General features: G+C 33.1%; 1 protein-coding gene across 2 annotated transcripts in view; it reads right to left on the minus strand.

The window, feature by feature from the left end:
- LOC148623601 (uncharacterized) overlaps nt 1-13,880 on the minus strand; it is a 29,310-nt gene extending 15,430 nt beyond the window's left edge. The window contains exons 1-3 of one of the 2 annotated variants that reach the window (XM_088565534.1): nt 12,647-13,880; nt 5,112-5,250; nt 788-887 (exon numbers count right to left, since the gene is read on the minus strand). In XM_088565534.1, the coding sequence (XP_088421660.1) occupies nt 788-887; nt 5,112-5,248 (237 nt within the window). In that variant the 5' untranslated portion in view covers nt 5,249-5,250; nt 12,647-13,880. The remainder of the gene's footprint in view (nt 1-787; nt 888-5,111; nt 5,251-12,646) is intronic. The other variant, XM_088565533.1, reaches the window with a different exon arrangement.
- Nucleotides 13,881-16,046: the final 2,166 nt, after the last annotated feature.

Genomic DNA, 16,046 nt, shown 5'->3' on the forward strand with positions numbered 1-16,046 from the left:
CTGTAACAAGTCAAGACCATTGGTGTTGTTTCCAAATTTCCAGTTTTTTCTAGATATATGGGCCTTCCTTTTTGGTTATTCCCTAGAGTTTATTGGTTTGGTAATTTTGTGATTTGTTATTACCTTTTATTTAGACTTTGCCTATTAGAGATGGAGCAATTTATATTGAACTCCATGCTAACACATGTACATGTAGTAAGAGTCACTCAATCGAAAACTGGCTATCCTCAGTTGAAATGCCATTTCATGAAAAATTAAAGTGACTTGCATGATACATTCTGTCAGAACCAATTTCATATACCAGTTGAAACACTAAATAACAAATATGATGATGCACTGCCATGGTGCTATGGGTTACATCTCAGCCTGCAGGGATATGCAAAACCTTTTTTTTTTTATGAAAAAGGCTTCCTACATTTCAAACACAGCTTTGAACTTTATATATGGTTTCACATCAACATTCATTCTGCATCAGTGTTAAAAGGTTAAACAATCACCTCTGATTTATATAATTGTCAACAGAACGATTTTGAGCCACTCATGTTGCAGACAACCAACATAATTAGGAATTGTTTTTGGTTCATCACTCCTAAGAACTATAAAGCCTTAACATCAATCCAAGCCTGCTTTAGTGGTACGAAGCCCTTTGTTAAAATTTCAAATAAATGTATTCACTAGAACTCAAGTTACAATCCAGAAACCCAATTTCTTCCACAAAGATGACATCACAATAACACTAAAAGATTAATGGTTTGCAACTGTAATAAAACTTTTACAGTGCATATACCTGTTGATCCTGTACCAGTGAAGTCAGTCTTTTAATTTCATTCTGTCTTTCATCTTTCACATTACAATCAAATCCTTGCATCTTTTTATGACTACTGACCCTTGAAAAAATAAAATAAGAAGTAATATTTAAGCCTTTGGCATCCACCAAATCAACAGCAGTAAAATTATAAGAAGCTTAAAAAGCATTATACATAACAGTTGAATCAGACACGATATTTCAATGCCATACTGTAGAATTACCATTTTAAAGCACCATGCTTTTTTTTAAATGGAATTTTATTAGAGTTTACTAGAAACACTGTGTTATATATTCTCAGTGATCTGTGCTGGTTTAAATTAGTATGAAGAACATGGACAATGGTCATTTAAGTGCAATATCAAAAAGTGTGAAAAACATCTCTTGTGAATAACACAAAAGGATTCCTAGTCACTGATTCAAGGTTAAATCTAAGGTTAGAGTCACAATGAAATGTAATTATCAGTCCAATGACTCCAAAAAGTCATTGAATGTCAATGACAAAAGCTAAAGTTACTGTCCAAAGACATCAGTCATCAGACAGGAACAAAATTTGAACTTGCTTTATAAGTTGCAAAAGTTAAATTATAAACCTAATATCAAATCAACATCTTTAAGAACGACAAACTAGAGGCTCTAGAGAGCCTGAATTGCTCACCTGGTTTGATAAACTACATTCAATTTCTTGTAAAAGTGGCCATCTTTTTTTCATGGATCAAAAATTCAAACGACCATTTTGTGCAGGATACCCTAAAAAGCAACTATACTAACTTTCATTGAATTCTGTACAGTAGTTTCTGAGAAGAAGATTTTCGAAAGTTATAAAACCAAAACAGCAAAATATGTCCAAAAAGGGCAATAACTCCAATATGGTTTAGGTCTCACTAACCACTTCTGGGTCAAATGGCCACCCCCCCCCCCTGCCCCACCATGTAGTACCGAAAACACACTGAACCTAGACATATGCATTGTAAGTGCATTATTTGTGTGTATTATGATTAAAAGTAGTCAAAATAAAGCTGAGAATGTGTACCTTACAATCATACATGTAATTAACTACAAAAGTGTATGAATATTGTTTACATGTGTGAGTAATTTGCCTCCATGCTGTCAGTTAGCAGAACAGGTAAAAATGTGGATTTTCAGTATTATTTATTCAAGTAAATTTTGTCAAAAATTTCTACAATCATTGTACCATTAGCATGATGATTTTGGAAGCCTTATTTTCCAAGCTTTGCAATGGTATGCAACTTTAAGATGTCATTTATCCTGGGAATTCACAATCAAACTTTGAAAATTACTTTTTTAACATGTAAAGTAATGGAAACGGTAGAAGTGGTTAGTGAGACCTTAAGAGCTTTATACAAAAAAATTAACCACTGATAGATCTCAACATGCTGAATACTTTAAACCTGTCAGAATTAGGTTAAACCCAAAAGTTTTGGAGATATATGTGAAAAAATGCTGTCTGACCTCTATGTTCTATTTTTAGCAACAGTGGCCATGTTTTTCATCAGATCAAAAATCGAAGCACAAATTTTGTGCAGGATATCCTGAGGAACAATCATGATAAGATTCATCTAAATCCATGACGTAGTTTCAAAAAAAGATGTTTGAAAATTGTTAATGATGATGACAATGACAGATACCAAGTGAAGGCAATAGCTCATTCAGGTCAGCTAAAATGTGTAGAAAACTGATTATTAATATGAATTTCTAAGAACAATTACCAGTGTAATAGATTAAAGGGGCCATTTATCACATCCAAGCTGAAAATATCCTTTTAATCTCAGATGTTTTTTACAAAGGATATTGAAGAATTGCCAATTTATTGATTGTCATTGAAAATAGCCAATTCCAAAACTATAATCCCAATCACTGAATCACTTAACAAAAACTTCACTCTAGATTAAACAAATGAACTTGTCAAAATTAAACCATAGATAGGAAATATAATGATTTCTATCCTGAAAATTCAAAACAAAATGTTCCCAACGAAATTTGATTTCAAACTTCAAATCATTACCATGAAGGGTTGCTAAGGCTTTTGGTAATAACTGATGAGGTGATGTAGCATGAGCCCATAGTATGCTGGGCCTTATCTAGAAATAAACTGAACAACCACTTTAATTCATGAACATACAAGAGGCTCTCACCTGGCAATCCATATCCTATTAACTTAGGAAGTAAACGTATCATGCTTTGTTACCATGTTTGTCAACAAATTGCTAAAAAAAGAGCATGTATTGATGAATGATGTAAGTTCAACTGACTACCTAAGGCATCAACAAGAGGCTCCAAGGAGCCAGAATCTCTCACCTTGTTAAATTTTGCTTTTGAAGGGCAATGAATTCATTAAGGAGTTGACCAACAATTTTGACTCAAGAAGACTTCAGTAGGACTTATCATAAGGATCATTTCAGCAACTGAAGGTTTCTTTCTATCTAGCATAGTTTTCAGGATATTGGCTGAAAACTGTAAAAAAAACCCATCATTTTTCACCTTTCAAGGGCAATAACTCTCACAAGGAGTCATCTGACAATTTTGATCCCTTCCAACTTATGTAGGCCTTCTAATAAGGATCATTTCAGCAATTGAAAGAATTTGGCTTAACCTAACGATTTTGGAGATATAAAAACTACTATCTGACCCCTATGTTCTATTTTTAGTAACAGCAGCTATGTTTTTTGAAGGATCAAAAATCTCCACATCAATTTAATGCAGGATACCCCAAGAAACATTCAAACCAAGTTTGTTTCCAATTGGTCGGTAGTGTCAGAGGAGAAGTTTTGGAAAGAAATAACATTAATAAAAGAACAGCGTTCAAATGTCCCCCGTGAAAGAAAAAATATGGACAACTTTAAATTCACTGAATTTTTTTAAGTCCAAGGGCTGTAACTTCCATAAAAATCAATCAACCGTAACCAAAGTCGAACTTAATCTGTAAGTTCTAATAGTAAGACCACATACAAAATATAAAATCAATTGGTAAAAGCATTACAAAAAAGTGCGGAAAACTGTAAATTCACTGAAATTTTCTAAGTCCAAGGGCCGTATCTTAAGTAAAAAATCATTCAACTGTAACCAAAGTCGAACTTAATCTGTAACTCTGTATAATAAGGCCACATACCAAAAACAAACTTACTTGGTAAAATCGTTACAAAAAAAATCGAAAAACGTGGGTGGACGGACGGACACCCTGCATTTCCATGTCCCCTCATGACACATGGGACACAAATAGCAAAAAAAACATCGAAAAAGGGCAATAACTCAAACACGGCTTAATAAACAGATTAAAACAAAAATTGGACCACAAATAGATCTCATTATGCTGAACACTTTTATTCATGTCAGATTTTGGCTAAACCTAACAGTTTTGGAAATATATTCAAACAAGAAGCTACCAGGAGCCTGAATCGCTCACATAGTTAAATTTTGTCTTTCAAGGGCAATGAATTTAACAATGAGTTGTTCAACAGTTTTTACTCAAGAAGCTTTCAAGATATTGGCTGAAAATTGTTCATAAAAACTATCATTTTTCAGCTTTCAAGGGCAACCACTCTTACAAGTAGTCACCTAACAACTTTGATCCCATAATGACTTTTGTAGACCTTATAATAACGATCATATCAACAACCGTCAGAATTAGGCTAAACCTAACGGTTTTGGAGATATATGCGAAAAACTACTGTCTGACCCCTAAGTTCTATTTTTAGTAACAACGACCATGTTTTTTGACAGATCAAAAATTCCCACGACAGTTCTATGCAGGATAACCAAGTTTGGTTCCAATTGGTCCAGTAGTGTCAGGAGCAGAGTTTTGAAAGAATTGTTAACGACACAACGACGATGACAGACGCCAAGGTGATGACAATAGCTCGAATGGCCTTTGGCCAGGTGAGCAAAAAGCTACTGTCTGACCCCTATGTTCTATTTGTAGTAAAGGCAACAATGTTTTTCGATGGATCAAAAATCCCAACTTCAGTTCAATGCAGGATACCCCAAGGAACATTCATACCAAGTTTGTTTCCAATTGGTCAAGTAGTGTCAGGGGAGAAGAGTTTTGAAAAATTCCTAATATTGATGATGGACGACGACGGACACCAAGTGATGGCAATAGCTCACATGGCCTTCGGCTAGGTGAGCTAAAAAGTATACAGACCTTGAGATCATCATAACAAACAACACAACACTACAACATCTATGATAGGTCCTTTGATTTTGGAATTCTCAATTAAACTGAGAAATTACATGCAAATTAATGATAGAGATTGAAGTGAGACCATAAATGTAATAATGCACATACAGCATATTTTTCATGGTCCTATGTTTTGCAGGGGGTACTTGAGCTGGGATGCTAGGTTGTGTTGATCTTTTTGCATGACTTGACTGTGTAGCATGGATGTAGTGAGGTACAGGTATATGAGACTTGGCCTGATCCATTTCTAAAAGCAAACATATAATGTCATTATCAAGCAAATACAAAAATGTATAAATCTTAACTATAGGCTTAAAATGTACAGTATCTGGTTACATTAAAAGCAACTCCTACTGTATCTTACTGATTAAAGATACATAAAGTGCCCATTAAAGATATATAAAGTGCTCAAACTAAATGTTAACCAAATTACTCTTATAAATGTCATCATATGAAATTAGTTCCTTTAAATCTAGATACAAATGTAGGAACAAGATGTACGTTCAAATGTAGTATATGTAACACTAATAGTGAAAACTAGGAGAAATTGGTGGACAAGATAAAACAGGCATCATCAAAAGGGCAGCATAGCATGAATAAAACAGCAAATACATAAAAAGCAAACAGCACAAGTCTCACTAAAGAGCAGGGGAGAACTCAGGTGCTCCAAAAGAGTGAGCAGTACCAGCCTCTTAAAAGACAGCTTGATTCAGTAATTCACTGTTTTCTGCAATTGTTTTGTCTGTAAAAAAAGTCTACACATATCTTATGAAAAAAGACTAAGTTTCAATTTTCATAATACTCTGATCAAAATGAAAATAGAAACCTTCAATAAAGTTTACAGTCATCAGATTTTCTCAACTTAAATTACATGGAATAAAAGGTTATAAAATAGCTTAGTGTTCAATACATGGAAATACTGCACAAAGTAAAACCCCATATTGGTGGAAACCTTTGTTTCAGGTGGAGCTAACAGTGACACCCAATACTGTGCATCTGTTCTCTAAACTGCATTCCAGACTGATAATTTTTTTGAAAAGAAAAATATATACCTGCATGCGTAAAACTAAAGCCAAATTAAAAGATCTAAAAATGTATTTGTAGGCTTCTGGGTTAATGTACAAATCACAAGAAAAAAATGGCAAGATACTGTTAATTTCTCTCTCAGTATACGAACATTGTCTATTGACTTATTTACATTTATCCAAAACCCTATATTTTTTTTTCAAAGACCTGTACCCCTAATCCCTTTCCCAAGTCAAAATTTTAATCACTGGTTGCCAGCTTTGCAAAGGAGGCACAGTTATTTCAATTAAATTATTGATAACCAGTCCCATAGGATCACAGAGTCCCTGGTAAAAACAAATGTTTCTCAGGTATATTCCGTTTAGTTTCGGAGCACTCCAATTATCTCAATCCTGTGCCGAGTTCCAAAACAAGATTACGGATATAAGCAATGGAGCAATCCCAGTTGTAGTTCAAACTCCAGTTTTCCTAATTTAATCTACTTTTGAACAAATTTATTAAACTAGAAGTAATAGTGTTTTCTGATCAATTGTTCCAACAATCAATGATTCACATGGAAAAGGTATGTAACATTTTTTTTTAAGAAGTTTTAGACCATGCCTAGTTAGGTTTGCTGTTAATGTAAACATGTTGTGCCATTTTATATATTGTCAATGCTATGAAGAGCCTTTTTAACTTGAATCATGAATCATAATCAAAGTGCTGATAACACTGGTGTTTTTTTTATTCTTGTGAAAATTGTAGCATGAACAAAATTTCAAAGATTATATGATGTTGGATCATACATTTCATTTAAAATACTATTAAGAACTGTCCTTTTTTAATATGTATAAACTGAAAATCAATCTATACAACTGATCCAAGTTCACAAACATTTACAAATTTTTGTTCCATTTCACCTTTTTCCCCAAATTTTAAATCTATCCAAAGGTTAATGTCCATTTACATACAAAAGCTATATTAACAAAGTATTTATCCTAAATAACAATTATACTTAAATAAAACCAATATCAGCTTAAGAAAATAATTTCTCTAACACAAGATTTTCAAAATCTAGACACGTTTATCAATTTGAATTTTCCTGCCAATTTTACTTAGTTAAAATCACTGCTTTTCACTTCCTGTTTGTAAACGGTAAAATATTAATGATAGGATGGATAAGTTTACTTATAAGTGTGTTAAAATGAAAACATTAAACATATTTTATCCTTCCAGACACATTACTGCAAGAAATAAATCCCCAAAAGTAAATTTATTACTAAATATCTTTCAAGGCCAAAAAGGAGTCCCTCAAACCCTGAGTTGATATGAAGACTAGATCTTAATTTTATTTTGCATAAATAACTGAATATTATTGAGCAGATTAATTGCAAGAAACATTAATAAATGAGGAATTGAATGATATAAAAGGAATTGCATTTGGACTATATTTTTGTGTAGTGTTCAGAAATGGTAGGGAAGTTCCAGTAATAGACTAGTGACCATTTATAAAAGTAATGATTAACACAGGCGCAAGTTGCCTTGCAACACTCCTCTGATGCCAATGACGAGAAGTGTTCATTAAGTCAAACACATTTTGTTCTGCCTGTTAAGAAACATTTTAATATCCAATACAACAAATTCCCTTGAAAGCCGAGTGGAAGGAATTACTGAAGACCTACCAGATTTGAAGACATTCTTGGAACTGATGACAGTATGAATCATCAATAAACTATGGAACAGGAGAATCTATCCCATGATATATGGATGCAAGAGACGATAATAATTGTATTTTAGGTTAATAAAATATGATAATCTTTAGACTTTACATTCCTACTTCTGGCAAAGACATTGAGCAATTCAATTTATCTTTAAAATATTACACAAAAATTCATGTGTCATCATTACACATTAATAATGTGCCATTCTAAATAATATGCAGGTTTACCGTCAGGTTTTCGTAGAGCACATAAATGAGTGAGCACTAAACTCTCCTATATCTGATAACTGAACTACATACATGAGTACTACCAGTTAAAAGGCCTTTTTCAGTTTCTGTTTTATTGAGTTGAAAATCAAGTTAGCAAACTCAATGTTGAAACTATCTGTCTAAACATTCATAACTAGAGCAATCATCATTGTAATCAATCCTGCCCTTACATGCATTGTACACCTGTCATCTACACTACAACTTCATGTATTTCACAGTCGACGAGCTTTAGCTCAAGTGCTACAAATTATCACATAGACAGATATGAACAGTCAAACCTGTATAAACAGGCACCAGCATTCAGCAATAACTTGTTTAAAAGACTAAGATAAAACAAATTTCATAAATGTATGTAGTGTATTCTATGTAAAAATAACCTGAACATAAAGATCTCCTGTCTTATGTGACTATGATATTGTCACGTTAAGGCAGGTTTGTCTGTATCATGTAAAAGCACGAAGTTTCTTGGCACCTAGTTCCAGAGACACATGTAAAAGCACTGAGTTTTTAGGCACCTTGTTCCAGAGACATGAACATCATTATTATATGACATCAACCAACAGCTGACGTCTTATATGATTTCAACAGTAAGGTCTGACAAATTGAACACTAGCCATGCCCCTTGAAAGCCTTAATTCAGCTCTATTATCACATGTAATCCTATTTTTCCTTTTTTTCTTTATTTTTTTCATTTTGTCACCACTAATACATCAAATTACTGTGCTGAAATATATGAAACTGTGATGGATACATCAGAATGGTTTTGGGGTTATCACCCTTTCGTTTATAATTTCATGCAGAATTTAGCCGAAACGAGCAAATTATATTGTAAAACCACTTTCTTTATCAGAATCACTACCCCTTTTTTGTAAATATTTGGATCCCTCCTACATGACTGCAGCTTACAATGAAGTAAGTAAAATATCACAAAGAATCCAGTGCAGCAGTCTTAAAGTATCCTTTTCTCAATTATGTTAACATTTTTGCTTAAATTTCTTACATGCATATGTAGTTAATGTAAAAAATAAGTTGTTGGCAATTTTGTGTTTCATGGGGAACATTTATATTGTTAATTACATAAAATGAATCTTCAGCAGTAAAATACTATACTCATACCACAAAATGTTCATGTTTTTGTGCCAGATGGGTTCAATTTTGATTGTAAGAAAAAAAACACAAACAAATTCTGCCATGTTCCCACAGTAAAAAAAAAATGATATTATGGACATATTAGGGAAATATTTACATACAAAACAAATGAATAAATTCAACACATACACTCATTTTCTGAAAATGATCCTTGGAAAATGCGATTCCAAAAGAGTCCTATTTATCAGAGAGAATCCTTCATAAGTATGCACCATTTCTTAGGACCTGTGACCAAATCCTTTTCAAGACTGCACTGGGGATATTTTCACTCCAGCCGCTGAATTCTAAAAAGGGGTAATAAGCAACAGAGCAATGCCAGTCATAGTAGGCATTTATTATGACCTTGCGACCCTACTCTCTTCTTATTTTGGATATGGAGTGTTGTAGGGGTCGGAGGAAAACTTGGATTCTCAAGTTGTACAACCCCAGCAAGACAACTTCATATTTTTTTAATGATTTGTTTGTCAGTACGACACGCGAATTCGGTTACTTGTATTCGTGGGGTGCCAACTACCATTTTTCTTCTTCTTTCAATTTCCTAACATTCCTTGGCTTCTACTTCTTCTACAATCCCCTGACCAACTTCAACATGCTGAACATACTGTCACTTTTCTCTGTGCATGCTATTTACAACATTTCCAAACTAAATTAAACTAGTGAATTTGAACATTAACAATAGGAGTGAATTTAAAAGTAAACAGTAAGAGTGAATTTAAAACTATATACATAGGTGGATTTTTAATGACTGTAGGTTTAAGTTGAAATGGCTGTTTTAAATGACTCAACTTAGTCATTCATAACAATGTTTACTGGTATACCGTTCCATAATTTGATGGTTCTTGGAATGAGAGATTGTTGTCCAACTTGTAACAGACACAGAGGAATTTGGAAGGATAGTGAGTGTATGTTTAGGGACTGTCTGAGAGGTGGAATTAACCGGTCTGTTTTAGTGATGGCAACAAGGGAATAATTGATTTATATAACATTATTAATCTAGTGTCTGAGCTAGGCTTCTACAATTCAAATGTTGTATCGTGTTGGAGACACTAGATGTATTGTGGTACCTATTTGTAACAAACTTAACTGCAATAATTTCTATTTTGTTGATGTCATTAATAGTAAATATCATCAGTAAATTTCATTTCCGTGCACATGCACTGGAAATAGAAAGGGGTCGGTACAAAAATATAGAGAAAAACAAGCATTCTGACAGTATTGCTGATGCAATACAGTGTCCCCTTTCTGCCTTTGAACTCGTTGCCTTTATGAGATTTTTTTTATATATGTGAACTAACAATGGATGGTGTCATTTTTTAACAATCAAGAGAAAATAACTCTTGAAAAGCAAAAGCAAATTCCATCAAAATCAAACCTGAGCTTCATTTTACAGTAGATAATAACATTTGTGGATTACAGAAAGCTGCATAAAGACATTCTCTTTCTATCACCTGGAAAGTTGAAAAAACTTCGTTATTATGAATTAAAGAGCAAATAACTCTGGAATGACAGCAGCAATTTGCATCAAAATGATGAAACATAAAATTTTATGTAATTTTCTATGTCAAAGGGCATTTGCCGAAAGGGGACAAAAATGTATTTGTAAATCTTGTGATAGTGGGAATATAGAGGATGACTATCATTTCTTCTTGGTGTGCACCCACTACACACCGCATAGAAATCAATACAGAATGAAATTGGACAATGGTTATTTAATTTATCCTGCAAAGGACGCATTTTCCGCAATATTGCATGTCCAATATTGTAAATCAATATTGGGCAGTTATTGTTAGAATAAGCTGCGCTCATGTAGGAACTGTTTTTCGTCTTGGAAACTTTAAACAGTATGGCAGCCTCCGTGTCGATGTGGCTGAGAAAATCAGTCATACATTTTGTACGTTTTCTGCATGTAATATTTCTCCTCATTGGAACTAAATAGTTTGAATATTGAAATAGTGACTTGTTTTTTATGTGATGTATAAATAAATGGTGTCCGAGTATTTTTTGTGTTTTTTGGTAACACTATGCTGGTCTATCCCTCTCGTTCCCCATAATAGTGCAGACTTTTCAGTCCTTCAGCCCATCTCAGATCTTTCAGACCCAGTCAAATCAGCTTGTTACAAATACAACTCAATGTTTTAAGGTGTAATGTTGAACATCCAGAATCTAAATGTTTACATGCATCCACTGCCGAATTCCATACATGAATGACTTGTTTCGTGACATAATAATACAGTAAGAGCGTTTGACAAGACTTGTTGACATTTTTATCCAGGTGTAAAACAGTTACCTTTTTTCATGTATATTATTGTGGTATGTGATATAAAGTTCAAAATAAATCATTAATTTACAAACTCATTTCAGTGCCCACTGTCAACAATTTCTTCAGAAAAGTGTGTTGCCAATTACGCAAAAAAGAAATACCTCAGCCCCACAACCGTAGTGTTGTATAAGGATCATTTTTTGGCATTAAATCACAAAGAAAATACTTTTTATAATACTTTTAAAGTCATTTATATTTAAAAAAATATTAAGGTTACAAATACAGAAAGCATTTTCTCCCAAATGTGTTACAATGTATTTCTAAATGAATGGACAGACTTGCACGGATTTGCAAACCCATACTGTCGCTGCTAAGATATTACTCTGCGTTGCATCATTTGAGGCGCAATAGGGGTACTTTTTGTAAACCATGTAATAAGGCGATTTTACATAGAATAGACTAAAACCAATATTTCTTTTTATTTGCTTTATAAATACAATACAAAACCAGTGTCCTAGCATGTTGGAAATATGGCTTACTCCATGCGAAGTGGGAGTAAATCACTCAGCAAAGCCTCACGAAACCCCCGTTACTTAGCCTCATCCCCATATTTCCTATATGCTAGGACACTAAATATGCATTGTTTATTTCATATATATTTAGTAGTAGCTCTATAGAAATACTAAAAAATAACTATCAAATTCATAAATTAATGTATGTTGGAATCGAAGGTCAATTTATAATTTAACAGAAATTTTTATAAGGTCTAAGTTTAAACTATAGATTAATCTATTTTGATCAGATTTACACCACTGTCGCACCATGGTCAAAAATTCAGTTTATATGTAATGTATATTACACTGTATTGTTTTTGGTCATGTCATGACCATTTACTGTAAATGTGTGTGGAAATAAAATTCACTATTCATCTATTGTATAGTGTATGGATCCAAAATAAGCAGACATTTCTGATGGCCAGACAAGCGATTTATATGCCTAAACTAGACATATATGCATTTCAAAGCTATTTACATTTGATAACTATTTAGAGTCGGTAGAAGATAGATATGAACTGGTTCTGTGACCTGCTCCTTGAATCTATCTACTGTATTGGCGGTCAAAGCAGAAAATCATGACATTGAATCCCAAAAGGGGTTATAGTGAACTCGCATTGGTAGTTTATTCCATTGTGTAAATTAATTACGTCGGGAAAGAAATGTTTAAATACAAAAAACATACATTAAATTTAAATATTACCGCTTCGTCAAAAGTCCGGGAATCCTAATATTGCCTCCTTCATGTAAAAGAAGACATTTAAGGTACGATAATTATAATCGGTACATAAAAAATGCGAAACGAAACGAAACGAAAAGAAATAAAAACAAAAAGTAACAAAAAGTATTGATAAGGAAAACAATGAATTTAAAGTCTTAAAGTACTTAGTTGAACTAGTACTTTGAGCTGCAAGGGAGTTTATTGTTTTCTTCCAAGCAAATGATATCAGTAGTTTTACTGTGTACACAAACAATTTCTTTTACAAATTATAAAATATCCATCCCAATTAAATGGCATAGAGCAATGATCATGCTAGCACTCAGCGGAGATATTCCGCTTAACTCAGGCTCTGTCAAAAACCAGCGTGGAGTGTGCTCAAATACAGTCGCAAAAATACTGTGCGAGGCATGCAGGTACTGCATGGCAACACATCAAATGTGTGAATGTATCCGCGGGCCTCAGCTACATGAATATCAAATGCAAAAAAAAAAAAAAAATCTACAGAGCCCTGAATATGCATAGACTGTTCTTCATTCCATTTCACAGATTCATATTTTGAGTCAGATTACTCCTCGATATTCGGAAACATCCACAAATATATATAAATCAATAGATGAGGATGTAGATTTAATTTTGATGGTCTCAGAAAGTCAAGGAAAGTTGCATGAAAGGTCAAGTAGATGGTTCACGATTTAAAAAAGTCTTAACCGCCTCCTTCATGGTCCTGGTAGGTATGTGATAACCATGTCGTTTTTATGACGCATTTCTACAGAATTAGAACAAAACTTGTAGGAAATGTTAATGCTCAGATAGAAATATATTTTGAATATTTGATGGTGTGAATAACTTGGAAAAAAAAGAAAGTAATCCTGATAAAATGAGCCCACTAGCATGTTAAAATGAGTCCACTAGCATGAAAAAAATGAGTCAACTAGCATGTTAAAATGAGTCCACTAGCATGATAAAATGAGTCCACTAACATGTTAAATTGTATAGGGATAAGTGTTGCATTTTTCATTTTTTGAAAGGAACTCTTTATCGAAATCACTGGCGCATTAATCCATATCTTTTGTAAAAGATTAACATTTTGACAAACACCCTTGCTAAGTAAACGTTGCATTTTTGCTGTAATTGTTGAAAAAGTAACAACAAAAAAACAAAAAAAAAAAAAAAAAGAACTGAAAATAGTACATTTATACCTGCCACCAGATAAGTCATATACAACAAATGTGCTCTCGGACTCTACACTGGAATGATTATACTCGAGTTGCAAAAAGCGTTTGCTACCGTGTATCATCAGATCCTGTGTAACAAGTTGCAGACTATGGGAGTTCCATCCACTAAGTGGTTTGAATCATACCTTACAGATCGACAACAGATAAGCATTGCCAAATGGCACAGAGTTCGATTTTCTAAAATTTAAATGTGGGGTCCCCCGGGGTAGTATTCTCGGTCCTCTGCTTTTCTTGTGCTACGTGAACAACATGTCAACCAGTGTGGGGTCCGACTGTAAACTGCTTCTTTGTGCAGATGATAGTGCAATACTTTTTCGCATAAAAATACTGATATAATATCTGATAAATTAGGAAAAGAATTAAAATCATGTAGTAAATGGTTAGTTGATAATAAACTCTCACTCCATCGTGGCAAAACTCCGCAAAATAAAGGAGTTTAGTGTAAGTTGTAATGAACACACAAGTATAGCTCAAAATAGTGTTAAATGTCTGGACATTAATGTTGATCAATTTCTCTCTGGTGACATTATAGTCAAAAGTATTATACAAAAAGCAAATGCTAGATTGAAATTTCTTTATAGAAATGCGAAATGCTTGTCAGGAAATGCAAGAAAAACTTTAACCATGGCTCTTATACAATGTCATTTTGAATATGCTTGTTCTTCTTGGTATAGTGGTGTAAATGAAACCCTTAAGAAGGAACTTCAAGTATACAAAACAAAAAAAATAAGATTTATCAACGATTCATGATAGGAAGAGAATAGATTACCCAATATTTTAGATACTTGATATTTAAGTAGCACTCCAGATAAGAATCATGCAAAATGTGATTCATGGGTAAAAAGCCTACATATTTTTATTTTTGATATTTTGTTTGAAATGTCATAGTAAACAGAAAATAACATGTGGTTTTTCATATAACCCGTGCTCTTAGGAGATAAAAATTGTATAGAATGCACTGTAGATTTCAAAATTAAGGGAGATAACTCTGTAAATGACACTCAAATACAATAGAATCTATTGGATTTTCAATGTTGATTATCTCCTAAGAGCAGGCAGATTTGAATGAATAATTACACATTTCTTAGTGTAGACCCATAAAACAACTTAATTACAAAAATAAAAACATGTAGTCTTTTTTGGAGGTGTATCACATTTTTCAGACTTTGCATGATTCTTACAAAGACAGCCACTTAATACGTTGAGTTTAGAGTTAAACAAATGCATCTTAACCATGCACATAGAATATATTATAACAAATGTCCAAGTTACATGAAAAACAATTTCGTGAAGATGTCTGATGTCCATACTTATAATACCAGACAGTGAATGTAACTTTTTTGTACCATTTGTAAACCGTCATTCACCTAATGCTTTCTATTACAATGTCATAAGAGGTTGGAATACCGTGCTACAGGAATTTAGAAAAGTCAAAAATATAAATAATTTCAAAACTGGTGCCAAAAAGTATCCTTTTGATCAAATGAAGGAAAATTTTATTATTCACTGTGTAAATTTATTATTGAAGTATCTATATTTAACTAAGCCTGCCTAAGTTTTTGTTTTGTTTGTGTCGGTCATATTGTTCATTTTTATTTCTTGGTCTTAATTGCTATAGAGGACCCCATTGGAAATAAGCCGTAAGCTTTTATGGGCCATACCAGGTTTTAATATCAACCTTTTTTACATAGTTTTATGGCTAAAACTTTGAATTTTAACATTTGGCCTAGATACATTTTTGGTTAGTTAATATTTTAAGTATCAATACAGATGCGAACTCAGTACTGTATGAATGTATTTATGTTATAATAATATGAACATATTTATATTGTGATGTGAATGTGTTTATAATGTGTGAGTATTATAGTACAAATGCATGTTGATATTCAATCTAAATAAATAAATAAATCTATCTATCTGTCTGTCTATCTACAAAAATAAGAATTAATCAAAGACTGAAGTCTTCAAAGTCGCTAATCGTCAAATATTCACTAGCACCGATTTTGGCTTACTTTCTACAGAAGTTTTACGGTCGTCATCATGAACTCGTGGATCGTTATGATGTATCTATCCATCTGCACCAGGAACACTGATTTATTCAGCAGGTCATAGTTTTCCTTTCCTCGTTT

This window comes from Perna viridis, chromosome 2 (genome assembly GCF_037379345.1).
Source record: "Perna viridis isolate PV_CMFRI_1.1 ecotype Kerala chromosome 2, ASM3737934v1, whole genome shotgun sequence".
NCBI lineage: Eukaryota > Metazoa > Mollusca > Bivalvia > Mytilida > Mytilidae > Perna > Perna viridis.